Genomic DNA, 18,682 nt, shown 5'->3' with positions numbered 1-18,682 from the left:
AGCTAAGCCGAAAGGCGAAGCTCTCGGTTTACCGGTCAATCTACGTTCCTACCCTCACCTATGGTCATGAACTTTGGGTCATGACCGAAAGAATAAGATCCCGGATACAAGCGGCCGAAATGAGCTTCCTCCGCAGGGTGGCGGGGCGCTCCCTTAGAGATAGGGTGAGGAGCTCCGTCACACGGGGGGAGCTCGGAGTAGAGCCGCTGCTCCTCCACATCGAGAGGAGCCAGTTGAGGTGGCTCGGGCATCTGCATCGGATGCCCCCTGGACGCCTCCCTCGGGAGGTGTTCCAGGCATGCCCCACCGGGAGGAGACCCCGAGGAAGACCCAGGACACGCTGGAGTGACTATGTCACCCGGCTGGCCTGGGAACGCCTTGGGGTCCTCCCGGAGGAGCTGGGGGAAGTGTCCGGGGAGAGGGAAGTCTGGGCGTCCCTGCTCAGGCAGCTGCCCCCGCGACCCGGTACCGGATAAGCGGAAGAAAATGGATGGATGGATGGATGAACCTATCCCCATGCATGTCTTTGGACTGTGGGAGGAAGCCGGAGAACCTGGAGAGAACCCACGCTTGCACGGGGAGAACATGCAAACTCCACACAGAAGGAACCCGAACCCGACCCCGGAATCAAACCCGGGACCCTCTCACTGTGAGGCAACACACCACTGTGAGGCATTACACCACCGTGCAGCCTCGGTGCATGAAACTCACCAATTTTAATTAAAATGCCAACCTCCCGGGGGTCGTAGAGGATCATCCTCTGGGGAACATGAATGTCTGTGCTATATTTCCAATCCATTTAATATATTTCAGTCTGGAACAAAGTGGTGCACTTTATAATAATACAATTATGTTGCACAAGTTATTCCTTCACATCACTGTCAAACTGCATACTGCACTATGGCTTTAAAGAAAAATAGATTATCATTCCCTAAAGGTGGAACTGTCTATTTACTGGTAACGCAGGACGAACACACACTGATTAATCAAATCTCCGTCATGCATAACATGCTCCATCCATCCTATTAGAAATCTCACAGTCGAATCATCGTGAAAACAGCTGTGTGGAGCTGAACGGTCACACTCATGTCTGCCGACGCATCTTTAAAAATTCATGGCCCAGAAAACAGGCCATGCAGCCGGGGCTGTGGCAGGATTCCACCGATGCCATTCCCTGGCAGCAGCAATATTCATAACCGCTAAACCAACTATGTGGGGAGCACAATTCCTGTACACCCACACAGAGGGAAAGCAAAGGCAAGAAGGAAAACAATCATTTCCGTTGTGTTTTTGGCTAGATCATGCAACATCTGGTGCTCCAGCGTAAAAGGAAACCACACAGCTGAGAAGCATTTTCTTTATTCTCCTTCTTTTATTGGATACTGGTGTTCGCCTTATGGTTGTTTTCATTTTTTTAATACCATATTTATCCTTCACAGTACAATCCAGCTGACACATACAATTGGTTTAGTCCATTTTGAACTGCAGCTTTGATTTATTTTTAACATGCTCAGGCAGGGTTGTTCACATCAGATGACATGAATGAGCGGAGGAGGTGGCAAAAAACAGCAACGCCTTCAAGAAGTTTTTTTTTTTTTTTATATGTAACAAATTCAGTCAGTCAAGGCAAATTTAACACATTTACACCTCATGTTTAAAATAACCAAGCTTGGCATAACATCAAATATTTAAATATGTATATAAGGAAGTTGAGCCCTCTGGACCGGCGTTCATCCAAAATGAAAATGACTGGTCTTTGTTTAACCTAATTTACCGCATGACCACAACTAAAATTGTGTCAATTATTAATCAGAAAATCATAGTATAATAGTACTTTAAATGTAGTCATTAGTGGTTTGTTTGAGGTTTCATTCAAATGTTTTAAAGCTGCTATGTGTAGAATTTGAATATGTTCTGTGGTAGAATTAAAAAAAGACAGCAATTCAGGCCACTGTCACAATGAATGGGCTGAAAGCAACACATAGACTGCACCGATATTCACCAGATTGTATTTTACAGACAAAACTCATTAAAAAACCTTCACATAGCGGCTTTAACTATTATTATTTTTTAACATTTAGTAGTTTCAGCAGATGTAAATCAATTCCAGGATATATTGGGAAAGACTATTCATCCCACTTATGTTAAGGTTGTCCTTTGTGACGGCGTGTCCTCAGAAGAACCGACGTGTGACGCTCCCTGCTGTGCGAAACCTGCACTATGACATCAACACGGACTTGCGTTGTTTGTCACTAAACAGTAGGGGGCGTTATCATCGCTTGACGGGAACACGGCGGCAGGTTTCATAAATCAGGGGTCAGCGCTACGCTTACGAACACTGATAATACGGCTGCTACGGGGATCAAACATGTGACCCTTCCATGACCAGACTCTAACCTGATCTAACCAAATTGGTCGCCCTGCAGCCACACATAAATGTTGTCCAATAAAATGGACAGTACAGCCATTGTGTATTCTATTGCATTCAGGCCTGATCACCTCTTTCTCCCCCCGCTGACCTCGTGTTAACACTTTAAAGAACTAGTCTGACCTTATGCATTTCACCTGTATGCTAAATATGAGGGAACAGCAAGGAAACAAGGGGAAACAGCTGTCTTTATATGTTCTTAAGGATTGATCAAGGCTTCCAAATTAAAAGGTTTTTGTTCAGTAAATCTCACTTTTTGTGACTGACTGCAGCGACATATTTCTAACTCAACAAGACAGCAAATAAGAGGATTTTTCCCAAAACGTCTCTGAAATTTGACACACGCAATTATGATAATGAAACTGTAGAGCTCAACTTGACAAGCTCAACCATTGGATATGAAACCTGTGATTGGAATGTAACAAAACCCCTAAACATTCATGACACGCTGCCCTCATTCGAGATGGCGATGATATTGTTTTTACATGTTCTTCCACGCTAGATCAAGAAACTGACAACAACGTACGACGTTGCTTCGGTGTTTTAAATATCGACGTTTTAAAGTGGCAAACGGAGCGGTCGCGGGAAGAGCACAGCGTCAAAGGATTGAGATGATTTATGTTGGCAACAACTGCAGTTTATTTGGACAAGAAAGTAGCTTTTGAAAAAGTATACTTTTGAAAGAATGCTTTGAGATCTAAAAACTAAATACACTAACAGAACAATATTTACACGACAGATCCATCTACCTTTTTCCATAAGAAATGTTTGAAATCACTCGGGACGGGATGGAACGGAGAGCATGGATCGGAACGGAATGGAAAGAGATAAAGAGTCTGTGTACCAAAAGCACATACACATATTAAAAACCATCATGCTCACATGAAACGCACACCATGTCACAAAGTCTCACTCATTCACAATACTGGGCAGGAGAGAAACCATAAAAAAAAGGTGCGAAGAAGAAACATCACAATAAGTAATACGGATGGAAAGTCATCGGGATCGAGAGCCACGCCTGCATTTGGACTTGAAGTGGTCAGATTTTCTTCGACTTGGTCCAGCAGTGTGTAGCTCTCTTTAATTTAACACGATGTCATATATCGATTGATCCGCGGAGCCAAGAGCGTTACAGACATCCCTCGTTTGAATGATCCATTTTTTGCCTTTATACGTCTCAAAAAGGCACTGGTCCTCATTCAGTTTAACAAAGATTCAAAAATAAAAAGCACAAAGCGCTAAACTATCAACATGTTCTGTACCTTGAATCCGATATGAGTATTTTTTCCAAGGATTGCGGTACCTTCCATGCACGTTCCATGCAGTCATCCGGTATCGACAATATGGCACGGTCACATCTAGAACTCTTAAATAACATGTTTAACAAAAGGAACGTTTTTACGATCTGCAAGGTTGTGTAAAAAAAAAAACAAGAACAAACAAATCACAATGATAACAGAAGCCCAGGAGAGAGGCTCAGTTCTTCCTGTGCTCGGATGCAACAAAAGATAACTGCGTGAAGAAATCCCAATGTACTCTATTAGATGTTCAGCATCTAGAGAAAGAATAATATCAGCCATTCAAACGCCACTTCATGACATCAAGTCTTTTCTGTCACTGCCTCTCTTTATATCGGTGTCTCCCCATTTGAGAGCACAAGGACAGTGTGAGCTTGGTATCAAAGAGACCACTGTTCTCTTGGCTTGGCACTTGGCAAGTATAGTACAGATACCGAGAGATGACTTGGGAACCGCTGCTCTAAAGAAGGCTGTTTTCTCGTTTGTGTTCGTTACCAAAGAAGCCTGCTTGGGAGTGAATCGTACGACCTTACGCTTCGAGGTGAGGTACCGTTAGTTTGAAACAGTTCTTTTCTGATGACTCAATAAAAGCGGTCTCCCTTCTCTTCGTGGCCACTGAGCAACCAACAAAAAAACAAAAAAAAAAAGAATTCACATTAACCCCCGAAATTCACATTTGGCAAACAAAAACAAGATGTGGACACCGGGATGTACTCGTTTTCCCTTTTTTCAGCGAGGGGCTCAAATGCAACTGGGATAAACATTCTGGGGGTATATAGTACTTAAGACTCCATTTCTAATGGCTCCTGCTTTGAACTAAAGCTCTATTTGGCACCAGAGAATGCCAATCAAACGCTTGGTCGAAGAAAAGCGGAGAGAAAAATCCTTTCATACACATACCAGCCAGCTTTCACTCCTCTCCCCCCCTGCCAGTCTTTTTTTTTCTTTTCCGCCATTAAGTTTCAGTCCTATTCAAGCTACGAGGTACCAGGATACCATTATCTGTCTCTGCCTTTTATGATTCCCCCTGGTCCTCCACTCCTTCTGTCTCTGTTTGACAAAGACCCAGAGGGGGGGTTTGGTCCAGCTGCCCCATATGTCAGTCAGATACAGTGGTCAGCATACAACAAAATATCCCCCACACATTTCCAGTCCCAGCTGAGGCTTTAACAAACACACATCCACACACACAATTTTCGGAACGACTGGAAATATGGCAAGTTTTGGGGTCGTGTGTGTGTGTGTGTGATTGGCCCTGATGCTGCTGGTCTGGGTGGAGGACATTCTCATGATAATTAGGGATTAGCTGGCGGGACAGCAGGAGTGTGTATGGACACAGGTGCGGTGCCGAGGTTCCTCAGAGGAAATATGCACACCCGTTTTTGTCACGACGACAACTTCCTGCTTGATTCTCAAATCCAAATGTTCTCATCCGCTTCCCGAAACCCCCACTTAACCCTCGGCCGGCTGCTCTCGCTTCACTCATCAGGAAGCATTAACTCCCTCCTTCCTGAGGGGGGCAGTGTCCCACTCGCATGCGCAACGTGCCGCTTTTGTGCAGCTGCCAGAGCTGGACGAACTCTTCGGGCATGGCGTGGAACCACTTGTAGGGCAGGATGTTGTCGTAGTAATGGTGGCTGACCGGCTGCTCGTCCAGGCCGACGGAAAATGGCCAGAAGCCGTAGGCCGTCACTTCCTCGCACAGCCCCAAGGCCAGGCTGACCAGGAAGAGCCCCGTGGAGAGGCGCTTGGCGTGCACGCTGCGGGCTTTCCAGAATTTCCCCACCGTGCGCAGGAATTCGGGGTTGGCGAAGAGCATGGTGAGGTTAGAGGAAGTGTCCGCCAGGGCGTAGTACGCCCGGAGCGACGGGTCGGTGCCAGGCTTCATGGAGAACGCCGGCATGTAGATGTAGCTGGAGCCGTAGACTTTCATACTGTCCACAAATGCTTTTCTCGACCACAGAAGGTTCTGAAATCTGGGAGACAGGAAGAGCCAAATGTTATTTAAGTTATAAAAGTTGAGTCACTCGTGACCTTATGACCTGCTGACTCATCAGTGGAGCGGTGTCCCCCTCTGCAGAGGAAGTGAGTTTCCTGAGTTTCCCCAGAAGCACAACGGGTGATCCTGGCGGACAAACCACTTAACTCAGGACCACATTAAGCATTCAATTATATGCGAAAACAAATGTAAAGCATTTTTGAATAGGCTTGCTTTTTAAGCACAATGCATGTTTTAATTTCCATTTCCTTCCTGAAAAGCCCTTTGTAAGCTCTGCTTCTAAGTGCCCCGTGAAGATTGACTTATTGTTTCTCAAAAGAAATCAATAGCACCGAGTGGATCTCCTGACATCACCCCACCGATCCTACAGCGTAACCAATTAGCTAAGTATGTTAGGGCCCCCAGACCCGCCCATACACGTATGTTATCTGTGAGGAATGTTTGGGTCTGATCACCTTTTCTCTATGATGCTGGGGTTGGCTGTCACCAGGTGCGTTCTCGTTCCCACGTCCTCCACGTATTCCTTCGAGAGCGGTGGAAGGTTGCACCTAAATGAGCAAAAAGCACGGATAAACAAACACCCACAATATTGAAGCACTTATAGTACAAACAATTGATTGAGTCATTATCCCCTGATGAGATCGGGTTATGATAGCGAGCAGAGAAGCAATTTCTCCAGCCCACATGGTTTACTGTGTGGGTGCAAATTATTCTACGATGGTCGCACAACAAAGCACGCAGAATGAGTCATATCTGAATTCTTTAATTAGTGGAGTGACAATATATCTTTGTAATTACACCCAGTGATGAACATTAATATTAACAAAATTAAACATATTTTAAATGAGACAACTTTCATCAACAAACTGTGTCCAGAGATAAGATAATGTGTTTGGTGGCGTAAATCACAGTGATTACGGAATAATCACCTCCCGCAAAAACCGCGTATGTCACATCAGAGCCGTTTCTGGGATCAGCAGATGGAGGACAGCTGGAAAGGACTCTTTGTTTCTGTGAATGCTGATGCCCTTGATGTAGTGTTTCCTCCCTCTGGGTTTATCAGCCCTGGTTTGCTTCCAAACGTTTGATAAGCTCCCGCTTCGGTTGAGGTTTGCCTATCTCACTAACAGTTCCCTTTTGGGGTTGCTCCCTGATGCTGACGGGTTACTGTTGTTTGAGTTTAATTTTCTTGTGTCAGTTAAATGTGGTTGCCTGAAACACGACTGGGATCAATCAGCCAATGAGGGGCAGAAATCAGTATAAATGATGACAAGACATTTCCTTATATCTACCAGGCAAAACGTATGTGTGGACCATAATTATTACAACTCACTTCAACAATATTTGAACATTGCATGATTGCTACCAGCCAAAAATGAAGGCTGGTAGCAATCATGGTCAATCACATCAGCTCCTCTGATTTACTGACAGCTTGGTGATGGGCGTCTGGAGGTGGAGAGTGCAATGTGTTGCTGGGCCTTTTTTTCCAGTTGAATTTGCATATTTTTAGAGATATTTTAAGCCGTTTAGTAGCCGTGTCTTGGAGTTAAGACACTAAATGGAAAGAAGACCCCCTCAGACAAGGCTTGGATCTGCTGCTACTCTGGATTTCAACGTGTTTCCTCGTGCATTGCCATCGACCGTTCCACTGCTTTTAACTGAGTGTAAACTGACAGTTCCCATAATGAAGCTATTTGATCCACAAACAACTGTGTATTTTTTTTGGCTTTGCATCAAAGTGAGATTAAATAAACCCTGTCAGTTTGACTGGCATAAAGGATAAAGAGAACAGACTGTTGCTGCAAAATAACGCGTCGGATGAGGTTGTCATGTGAACGCCACATTATCGCCTGGACAATCAACGACCTGGATATCAGCTGGCTGGGTGGAGTTCTGCGTCGTCAGAGAGCTCTTGCAGTTGGAGCTGTAGCGAGCTTGTTTTAATATTAATGCACGTATATTTTGCACGTTATGGCCCTTGACTGCGATATAGAACAGACGCCATATAGACAATATGGCGTCTGTTCTGCCTTCTGCATCTTTCAGCCATCTGCGGCTCAATTATGTTCTTTTTTTCCATCTTGATTTACGCTCATTGAGAAATGCACAAAGTAACGCTACCTTTCTCTGTGTCGTTTGTGGACGCTGGCGTTTTAACCCTCTGAATAAATGAATTTGCTGTGCATTCAGCATTGTCTATTGCTTCAACACCCTTGTTAGAAAAGTGTTCTCAGTTTACTCGGAGGTGGTTTGAGGTCACATTCAAAATGTGGTAATGACTCCACCATATTGCAACATGTATTTGTTATCTAGCAGAGTTTGGTTGAATGATTGATTTCCTTTTATTTTGCCCGTATGGCTTTATCTAGCTTTATGACTTTCTCCTCATTCGCTCTCCTATGCTGTTCTGATTTCGTTTCCTCTTCCTAACCTCTTTTCTCTCCGGCGTTCGCTGTGGCCCATTTTTCTCCCGTCTCCCGTCTTTCTCTCTTGGCTACGGACGACACCGGCTCTCATTATCACTAGCGGGCACGACCGCCTCCCGTTTGACGGGGGCGGTGAGGCAGTTATACACAAAGCACACTCTTGAGTCCCTCGTTTCTCACCGCAGGATGAAGTCGGCTTGGTCGATGTCCCGTCCACATTTGCTGTGCCGGAGAATGCCACCGTTGCCCACCACCGCACACTTCTTCAGGGGCAGCTGCAGAGGGTTGTCCTGGTCAAGGTGGGAAACATGCAAAGCTGTGTTAGAGTACACACATACAAGGACCTTGGCTTAATGCTAATTGACCAGCCGGGGACACGAAGTGAGGAACGGACAAAAACCACATCGAGGTCGTGCAGCTTATGAATGGCAGTTTGTGTCTGCCATATGCTCCCATAGCAAAGTCTATATAATATATATGGTGAAATGACTTAATGATGTAGAAGCACACACATTAGCAAAGAAAAAGGATGCACTGCTGAGCGAGAAGCCTTTTTTTAAATAATGAAGTTGATGTGCTAAAGGGCCAAAAACAACCTAATTAAATAGGAACTAAATGTTCCCACATTGTTTCTCATAGAAAACAAATCAAAGTGTTTTCTAAAGTACCCGTATCCCTGCCAGATGAACTCAAGCAAAGTAGTCATTACTGCTGACTGACTGACTTCATATTTACAGCGCAGTTTATTTTTTTGTTGTCATTTCTCTCATTTCATGTTTTGTTAACAATCAGATATATTAACACTTAGGTTACAAGTAAACGCTGGGGGTGGGAATCACTGCCCTGTCATCATTTAAGGTAAAGCCTTGTATAGGATGGTATTAAAGTTGTTGCTGAGATGCTGAAATGCCACGCTTTATAAGGCAAGGGCCAACAGAAATGTACTTTCTCTTTGCCTCGGTTGCATTTAAGTCGGAGGCATGGATTAAGCGAGATGGCGGAAACAATTGCGCTCATTATTCCCCTTAGAGTGCACACACTTGAGAATACACACACACACACGCACACACACACACACACACACACACACACACACACACACACACACACACACACACACACACACACATCTCTCCTTGCCTCAGGGTCTCTTTTAGACCGTGACAGGGGGGTGAGTCAGAGGACAATACCCTGCTAACAGCACATCAAGCAGGGGAGGGGAACCAGCCAGTTGGGCAAAACATTGGAGAGGGGGGACACTTGTTACTGTAGCACATGGTCCAGCTAGTTCTAGAAAGTTATGAATCCACAGATTTGAATTGTTCATCATAATGCGGGGCTGTAACTAACGATCAATATGCTGATTATTCCTTAAATTCAAGTTTTTGTCCAGAAACTACTGAAATGATTCTCCATCGCAAATCTTGTCTTGTCTGTATTAATATGAAACAGAGAAACAAAGCTGGAACCAGCTGTTTTTTTTTCATAATATGAGAGTAAAGCAGATTCTCGGTGTGCATGCGTGTCGTATGTCGTGAGATTTAGGAATGGAACAACACTGTTTTGTCAGACCTCACAGATTGATTTATGTCAAACGTTCGCTGCAAAGCAAAGACCAAAGTAATCTCATGTACAGTCCAGTGGACTGTATGTATGGATGCTCTGTTTGAGCCACCGAACCAGCCAGCAATTAACCGTCAAAGCTCTAATTGGCACATTCCCTGGCAGATGCCCAGACATTGTATCTGTCGCCAGCTTAGTGCAGTGTGGCTGACTGGCTGTGTTCAAACCTGCAATCACAGCACTGGTAGCTGAGGAGTCAGAGTACACACACACACACGCACATCTATATATATGTGCTCCTTCCATCCCACCTAACTAGTGGTTGCCTTCCTTCTGGGAAACACACACACACACACGCACACACACACACTCAACTGGCCATAAATAGGCCGTGCAAGCGTTAGATGGAAACTCACACAAGCACAAAGTTGTACGATGCAGCGGATGCACTGGAGTCTGACGCGGAGAGAAATAACCGCCGGCTACATCCCAGCGACACGGAGAAGTGATGGATGGGAAACATCAAAGACCTCGCACAGGTGTCAAGATAAGCTGACATCGCTCAAGAAAGGACAGCGATGTCCTGCATGAAACGGGTAGAAGATCACTTTTTTATGATTCATTTTAAAAAGGGGTCAGTTCGCCCCAAATCACAATATATCACCCCCGTCATCCTTTTCTCCTCCCAGCAGGATCCAGCCATGTTCCGACTCATTCACTGGGGATTTCACAGATCTGCTTCATAGATTCTACCAACACCCTAATTATTAAATAAAGAGGATCATGAGCCTGTATCTTCTGAATTAAGAGCACAATATAAGCAACAATCCAGTGTAAAAACATGTAACTCTGCAGTACATTCATGCACACAGCTCGGCCACTCTCGTTTTCTCATTTCTTTTTAATGTATTTATTGCCCCTCACCTCCCCCATCCCCTCATGAATGAACATGCATGGCTCTCGCCTGCAAATTAGGGTCACTTCTTCACCGCATTTACCAACCAGGATATTAGACTGCAAATCTGTGGCATCAGTAATAGAGATCCAATTTTCCTTATTAGGCAGATGTATTGCCCCATGATACAAAAAACCATGGCAACAGCACAGACACCAACACCCTCATCCACATGGGCACTGACACGAGGGATGAAAGGGGAAATTACTTAGGAGGAAAAGCAACAAAGCACATCCTCCTCCATTGTTTAACCTGTTAGACTCGGATGGCAGATGGCATTTAAGGACATATACCTTTTTCAGAGATAAACACAGCAGGAGCCTGATTTAACGCCATCAAAACAATGCGTCCTTCCAACCGTAACATATCACGTCACTATAGAAACGGAGAGAAAGTGAAAGATGCACATCACGGTGATGAATGTAAAAGCGAAAGAGTAAGACGGAGCGTCTTTCATTCTTGCTTGTAACTGATCCCGGGCCTTGTTGCCACGACTCTGAATATTGACTCGCCTCACAAGACCATCCCAGCAATCCTGCCTCCCTCAGAGGACGTCCACCTGCTCCCCTCCCCCCCTTCCATTATGGATCAACAAGGATCCCCCGTTATAAACCCACAGACCCCACCAGCAGTGTCGTATTGCGCTGAGTGGGTGAAAAATCACTTCCCATCGGCCCAGACTCAATTGAGTTTGGTGTTAGTTAACCTTTCAAGAACACATCTGTCCGTCTCGGAGCGCCTTGTGGCGAAGGAGCGTGTGGCTCTCTTCATTATAACGTACCTGCACAAACAGCGCGTAGGTCTCATTGTTGACGGTGTGCGAGTGGTAGAACTCGCCATCGTACCACAGAACCTTGCCCATCGGCGAGTTCTCCTTGGTCACGGCGAACATCCGCCGCGGATCGCAGCACTCGGTCAGCAGCTTCCTGCACACAGAAGATGTGGGGGAAGAAAAAAGAAAAGGGTCCGTGGTCTGTGGTGAGCTCTGGATAGTGTGACGCAAATTGGATTCAACAGGACACCTGGGATTCTGGTAAAAGATCATTTAGTTAGCTCCTTGAGTAATGTGGACAGAAGAATTCATCACATATTTGAGGTTCTATGGAGTTTCCACATTTAATATTGAACTCGTGAAATGCGTTGAATCCTCATCATCCATCGGATGACCAATCGGAGAGTGACTTCACAACCACAGGTATACGTGAGCCCACCGCTCTGCAGGTGTCACCTTCTCTGATGATCCTCATTGGCTTTGCCTCAAGAGAATATTCTCACATCCTCAGCTGGATAAGATGTGAAACTAGGCTGTTTTTTAAAGTGTCTTTAAAGTACAGTGTCTGTGCTATTAAAGTGTGTTTATGACAAGTTTGTACAGCCCTGTGGTATTTGGGTGACTATTGTACAGAGCGTTGACATATTCAAACCTTTAGGCATTTTTGGTAGAATAACAGTTATTTTTTCAGGATTTTATGCAAACTACTGTCCATATCATTTCCTCATAATGACAATATGCCCATATGTTTAGAGACTCAGTTATTCCCAAGAACCCCTATGTTCCCTTAAAAATAACATACAATACATTGCATTATTTCTCTGCTCTCAAGGGGAAACAAGTATAAAAAACAAACAATATCTTTCTTTTTTAAGCCAATTTGAACAAACATACTTTTGGAAACACAGCGTTAAGTCATTGGAGTGTGAGACTTGAGACGAACCTGTATAAATTGATGCCTGTCTGGTTCTTCTGCCATGCCTCCCCCTGCCTCAGCACCTCCTCCACGATCTCTTTATCGCGTGGGAGTCTGTAGACGGGGAAAATGTAAAACCAGCAGAGCACCAGCACGCACAGGGCGGCCCACGCCGAGAGCTTGCCCCGGTAGCATCGCACCAACATCTTCCCCCCCCTCGTTGTCTGTCGCACGGCTCAAAACACCGACGCCGGTGCAGTGAAACGCAGGCTCGGTTCAAAGCAGGTCTCTCCGTCCCGCCGCAAAATCCCCGTCGCATAACCCAGACGGGGGTGAAGTGTGGATGGTGCTCGCAAGGTAAGGCGGGTTACCGGGTCGTGCGGGTCACGCTTCGGTCGGGAAATCCGGGTTTGCGCTAGTGAGGCACTGATGGGCGGACGCAGCAGCTCGCGCTCTCGGGGTTGCGGTGCGGGGGTTTCGGGCTCTGCAGGAATCCGCCGCTCTGCTCTCCGTACATCACCACCATCATCACCGAATGATTGCGAGGAATCATGCGGGGCCCCCTCCTCCCCGGCCCGGTGTCCCAATCCGTAAAAAGGAACCCCAATCCTCTTTCTCCCGCCCTCCGGTCCTCTCCTCGGGCCTCCGCTGTCCTCGCCGTGCTGCAGGGTCTGCGGTGCAAGTGGACCGGGCCAGTCCAATTCAGTGTCCCCCCACCTCCCCCTCTCGCTCCTGTCAACACCCCCCTCCGCCGAGACAAAGTGCTTCTTGTGATGTAGGAGGCGCGTCAAGTTCGCCAGAAGACGGCAGGGGCGACGGAAATCCACCTTCAAAATAAAAGCACACAAAGCAAAGGGCCAATGTCAGCTCATTGACTCGCTAGCTAGGTAGCCAATGCTAACACTAGCTAATACTAACCCTCTGGTTAATTTTAACATGAGAGCGCTGTAAATGGGTCTTAAATATGTACGGGAGGCTGAATAATTGGAAGCTAAGAGACTGAGGCTAAAGCAGGAGTCTTTTAGCTTTTAGCTTCGTCTAGCTGCTAGACGTTAGCATCCACATCAGCTGATAATGGAAATAAAGGAGCAGCCTGACTGTTATATAGTAGTTATTCCTATAAACTGAGCAGTTAGATGTATGCTTTAATGATTTAAAAAGTAGAAGGTACACCAAGACATATTTTATGTATGCAAAAAACACAGATTGATTAAAAAAAGGCCTACTATATCATGTTTGTTGTATCCTGATGCTACTTGCTTTCGTTTTTTCAGTTTCATAGTCTCTTCTTTCTTTCTTTCTTTCTTTTTTTTGAAGATGTAGGAGAGGGGCCATTTAACATGCCTGTGCACAGAGGGCCTCATACACCAGCATGACAAAACTACACAGCATAACTCTACTTCATATATTTTTAGAAACCTCAATGCCAGATTCACACTGATGGTTTATATTTGTTCTTTCACTATGATACACACTGGACTTTTTTTTATTTAACTTGGAGCACTTTCAATTCCTCTGTAACAAAAGAATGTGTTAAATGGGCATTATTTTGAAAGTGCCGCTTCGCTGTCCTGTTTTAATCCCCGCTAACTTGACACTGGCTGCTGCAAACGAAAGTGTCTCGCCTTGGCTTCCCGCTGAGATCTGTGACGTGAAGAGCTGCCGCCCCCTGCTGGACGTCGGCTGCACTGAACGATTAAAAACAGGTGATTGATTGAGCTGTATCTGTTTGTCGGAATACCACACCCTAACTTCAGATTGAAGTCACCTCACGATCCCCTTTTCATCCAGACACAATCTCTCTATTTATTTTACCAAATCAGGCAGCACACTCACATAGTCTGCCCTACAATATCAAATAATCTTGTATTCTATTCTGGTTTTCCTGCACATCAGCAGCTGCAGTGCTGTGTAAAATACACCTCTGCTGCCCTCTTGTGGACAGAGTTAGAGCTCACAATTAATTACACTTCATTTACCATAAAGACTGTGTGGTTGGAGGCAGTTACAGTAACTTGTATCCTGTCTGCCAGCTGTGTTTTCTCTGTGGGCGTGTCTTTGTTTTTGTAAGAAGTTGGTATATTCAATATTAAAAAATAAAGAAATATATGCAATATATAAATAAACATCAAAATATATGCAAAAAGTTACTTATTGACAAGTTGTAGGATTTAGATTTCAGGATGAATTTAGGACTTTTAGATCCTAAATTTAGGTTTAGGAAAATAATGAAATATAAATGAAAGCATTAATAACAGAAATAGCAGAAAACAGAAAAAGCTGTATCACTTTAGGTGCCTACAACCAATCACACAATAACAAGAACCATAAAGTTATCCGTACAGTTATATCCCCCTTTCATGATATACAAGCTGCTGAAAGAGTAAGTAGCTTAGAAATGTTGGCTACTCAGGGCGCCTGCTGCCCGCTGCCCCCTGTTGGGGAACTCCGAGGGCAGCGTCAAGGTTAGACCAGCGGGCGGAGGGATGCCATGGCAGGACACTTGGCTGAAGTCATGCGTCAGCTGCTCTCTGTGCCCTGCAGCGTCCAGACAAGTGTGAGACAGGCAGAGGAGCAGAGATACAGTAAGATGAAAAGGATGGCTTAATATCAGTAAAGATCAGTGGTGGACGAGGTATCCAATCATTTAGGCTACTTAAGTAAAAGTACTGCAGTTGAAAAATACTCTTTACAAGTCAATTTATTAAAGGTGGTTTTAGAATAATATACTTAAGGTATCAATAGTAAAAGATTTGGCCCCTGTGAGTGATGTTCTATATTAATGATGAGGTGGAGCTCATCTTAAACCCTTTTTATGCAGTTTTGTAGCTTCGTCTGTAAAACATCCAACATATTTAACAAAAACCAATGATTATGAATGTTATTATAGTAGTAATATAGTAGGAACTGCACCCTCCACCACTGAGTATATATGAAAAGCCTCAGTGGCCATGTGTACAGGGTATATCTTATATTATAGATCTGAATTCTAGAGCTGGTCACGACAATGACTTCAGATGAATTACGTAGGCAACTGACACAACAAACAACCCTTCAAACAGCAGGTGAGGACGGACGGAAATCCTTGAAGATCACCCATCAACAGCCTGCCGTGGAGAATAATAATGTCCCCCTTTTCCTTCTTCCCATTCCATTCCAAATGATTTCAATTGTTCAGATTTACGACCACATAAGGAGAACCGTGGTGCGTGGCGTCGAGCCGCCACTAGTGGGAGCGGCAACAGTAGAAAGTGCATTACAAGCACTTCTCTGATAGCAAGGCCTCCCTGTGGTTTGCATTTTGTGTGTATGTGTTTGCGTAGAGACAGAAGGGCGTTGGGTTGCAGCAGAAATAGCGCTTCCACCTGCTGAGGATCACAGGGGGAGAGAAAAAAATGATGACAGAACATTTGTTGTCTTCCTCCTTTCATTTGCCTCTCACTGCTCACCGAGACATTGTCTCCGCAAGTCCTCTGTTATTAGTGGTGTTGAGGCTGTGGACACTCATTTAACAGGAACTTTGATTGCATTTTAGGGATTATCAGTATGTAATTTGTATTGATTAATACAAACAAATGTGACAAAGCCTGATACATAAGACAAAAACATGTCTATATATGCAATGAAAACATTTAATATACGCCCTTTAATTCGATTTTACATGTTGGGATATTCAATAAAGAATCAGATAATTAAGCTACAAATACAGATTGAAAATGACTGAAATCACATAATTTTATTTATTATTTTTCAAGGTTTTTATTTGTTTCTGTGGCTTCCCAGAGGTCGTCCTTGTGTATTCAAATGTGGACATAATATTCCACAAGCTTCCAAAAAATGTTTTCCCATCCGAGGTAGGTTTCTGCATGGTCACGTTGCTACGTATGTTTACATATAACCCACACCCCCCCGCCAATGGACAGGAACCTAAGATAGCGGACGGCACACTCCGGAGAATCTTGACCATGCAGACGTTGATTTTTCACTCTGCTTTCTAATCTCCGAGAAGCCCCAACAGCTCACAAAGAGCAAAAGGTCCATCATCAACTCTTCACCGTTTCATGCGACTCCTCCGAAGACGTCCTTGCAGCCAAAGCTCTGTTGACCGAAAACACCTTAGCACTTGCATCAGCTTTATTCCAGTATAAGCCGGTGGAAAGAAGAGTAACTTGATGAGAATGAGCTCAGGCCGAGATTAGCTCGGAAATCTTGACGAAGTCAGGCCAAGGAATTGTTGACGGCACATGTAAACACAAAAACACAGAGTGCAAAAGGGCAAAGGGAAGTCAGGTGAGGAGGTCTGGCAGAGATGTTTATGAAGGAATACCTGCATCATCAGCAACAAGAGCGTAATGTCATGCTGTGAGGAGTCAGCACATTCTCACAATAACAATGTGGGCATGCAAATGTCTAGCAGGTATATATAGATTAGCTCTGAAGACAAAGTAAAGTAGTTTTCCACATTGTTCATTTTGATATATTAGATTTTAAAAGATTCTTCTCAAACATTTCTCAAATGTGATGGTCACTTAGCATCTTTATATTCATCTGAAATTGTAATTTCTCCCCAGCCGCTTGCGGCATCGCTCTGCTTGAAATCAAAGTTGTGCGTTTTCAGTTTTGCTCTTATTTTTTTTATGCGTCTCTGAAGACAGTATATTGAATTTGGAGATGATAAAAACAGCAAGCTGCAGGGGAAAAAAAACAAACTTTAGGACATTTCCTGAAATCGACGTCTGTTTATAAGGCGCTGCCAGGAAAAGTGATAAAAGGATAAAATAAAGCTCTGCGTTTCCTCTCCCGTCTCTGTTTTCCATCTTCTTAATGAGACTGCTGAGACGTTAAATTATATATCTACAGCAGCTTTTCTGCTATTCCACCTTCCCCTCGGTTTGACGAACACGGGGCGGCCTCTTGTTATTTAGGGACGTTGTATAATTACACCAACCTGTATTTTTATCATGATAACTGTGATTAGAAAAGACAAATGTCACGGTGAGTAACTCCTGTTATTTAACCTTGATAATGTCACTCTGCACTAGTGACACATGGCTGCCATCCAGACACACATGTACGGCCTGATTAACCTCAGACGTGATTGACCCGAAACGGTCGGAAAAGGAACGGCAGACAATTTTGAGTGAATTGTTCCTTTAAACCTGATGCATTATATGAAGCGTCGATAGTTAAAAGCAGCCGGTGATGGGGAGAGGGGCACCACCTATTCTTGGAAGATGATTGTGTTATTTTAGTATGCATGGTCAATGGGTGTGTGGTGAACTCCTCAAATGCACTCCCCCTGTTTTGGCTCATTATTCAAATTATGAGTGTATTATAAATACTTATAAGCACCATTCTCACGTTTGTAAGCATCATATGAAGCTATAGTCATATTGTGCACCTATTTATATATCAATATATGCCAAAAATGTCTTCACATTTTCATACAGTGCTAGTAACAGCCTAATTCAACCAGTACTATCAGGACTTTCATGGCCAGGCCAGGCTAGCCGTTTCCCCCTGCTTCCAGTCTTTATGCTAAGCTAACAAGCAAACTTAAACACTTCAGTGTGTCCAGTGTCTTTATTTGTTCCTACTGTACCAACGGGGGGGACAATGGGCTTATTTCACAGGAGGGGATATCTAGACAATACCATTAAGGTAATGCTCATGATGTATTATTACACTCCCCTGGTGTGGCGGCGAGTCAGGGGAGGTGATGTGTCATGCTTGGTCCCATGCCAGCGCATTCTTGGGGCCAGACGTTATATCTGCTGTCCACACGGCTCACATATAAAGCTGCTCATTGTCTTCAGCGGCCGCTCTTTGACTCTCTCTTAACCCGTTCTCAGGTAAAAACAACCGTTGCTTTATTGTGTCTTTTTGGTATTCGAAGGCTTTCAGGGAATTTCTCACATTTTGTATCATTTTAAATTGGTTATGGTTTACGTAAATTAAAGTCTATATTTCCAGCACAGCTGTTATTATAGACAGCGTTTTGCAGCGGCAAAGCCTTTATTTATTATAAGTGTATTATTTAATTACTAGATGTTTGTAAAATGTCAGCCTAACGAGACATCGGATTTGCCAGATCTTACTTGTGTCTGCAGCTGTCTTGGTTCTGTCTGCTTTGTCAGATCGAGAGCTTTTTTAACAAATCTGTTGAGGTGTCAGTCGTCAAAGTGGAAAAAAACCCTGAAAAACAACTGAGCTGATGCTGAATTTAGTGGAGGGGGTCGTTGTCGTCGTGTTTATGCTTTGATCCTGTTGTCAAGGGATGCTGACAACTGTTTACTACGTGGCACTGAGGCAACTTACACTGTAC

At 44.3% G+C, this 18,682-nt stretch overlaps 1 protein-coding gene across 1 annotated transcript; it reads right to left on the bottom strand.

Annotated features, from left to right (window-relative positions):
* Nucleotides 1–1,343: 1,343 nt before the first annotated feature.
* Nucleotides 1,344–13,060, bottom strand: st8sia1 (ST8 alpha-N-acetyl-neuraminide alpha-2,8-sialyltransferase 1). Its single transcript, XM_084039291.1, has 5 exons — nt 12,385–13,060; nt 11,451–11,595; nt 8,332–8,441; nt 6,181–6,273; nt 1,344–5,702 (listed from the first exon to the last, which is right to left on the bottom strand). Exons 1-5 carry the CDS (start codon nt 12,561–12,563, stop codon nt 5,222–5,224), a joined length of 1,008 nt encoding a protein of 335 aa, XP_083895417.1. The 5' UTR covers nt 12,564–13,060; the 3' UTR covers nt 1,344–5,221.
* Nucleotides 13,061–18,682: the final 5,622 nt, after the last annotated feature.

This window comes from Eutrigla gurnardus (genome assembly GCF_963514095.1).
Source record: "Eutrigla gurnardus genome assembly, chromosome: 21".
Lineage (NCBI taxonomy): Eukaryota > Metazoa > Chordata > Actinopteri > Perciformes > Triglidae > Eutrigla > Eutrigla gurnardus.
The sequence above is the reverse complement of the archived record's forward strand: the minus strand, read 5'-3'. Positions and strand labels throughout refer to the sequence as shown.

What these genes read in the sequence shown, in the direction of transcription:
- st8sia1 (XM_084039291.1), bottom strand. Translation starts at nt 12,563, where the DNA reads ATGTTGGTGCGATGCTACCGGGGCAAGCTCTCGGCGTGGGCCGCCCTG. An exon ending in ACAGGCATCAATTTATACAG is followed by an intron (nt 11,596 to 12,384) that starts GTTCGTCTCAAG and finishes TTCTGTGTGCAG; the next exon opens with GAAGCTGCTGACCGAGTGCT. An exon ending in CCTACGCGCTGTTTGTGCAG is followed by an intron (nt 8,442 to 11,450) that starts GTACGTTATAAT and finishes CACCTTGACCAG; the next exon opens with GACAACCCTCTGCAGCTGCC.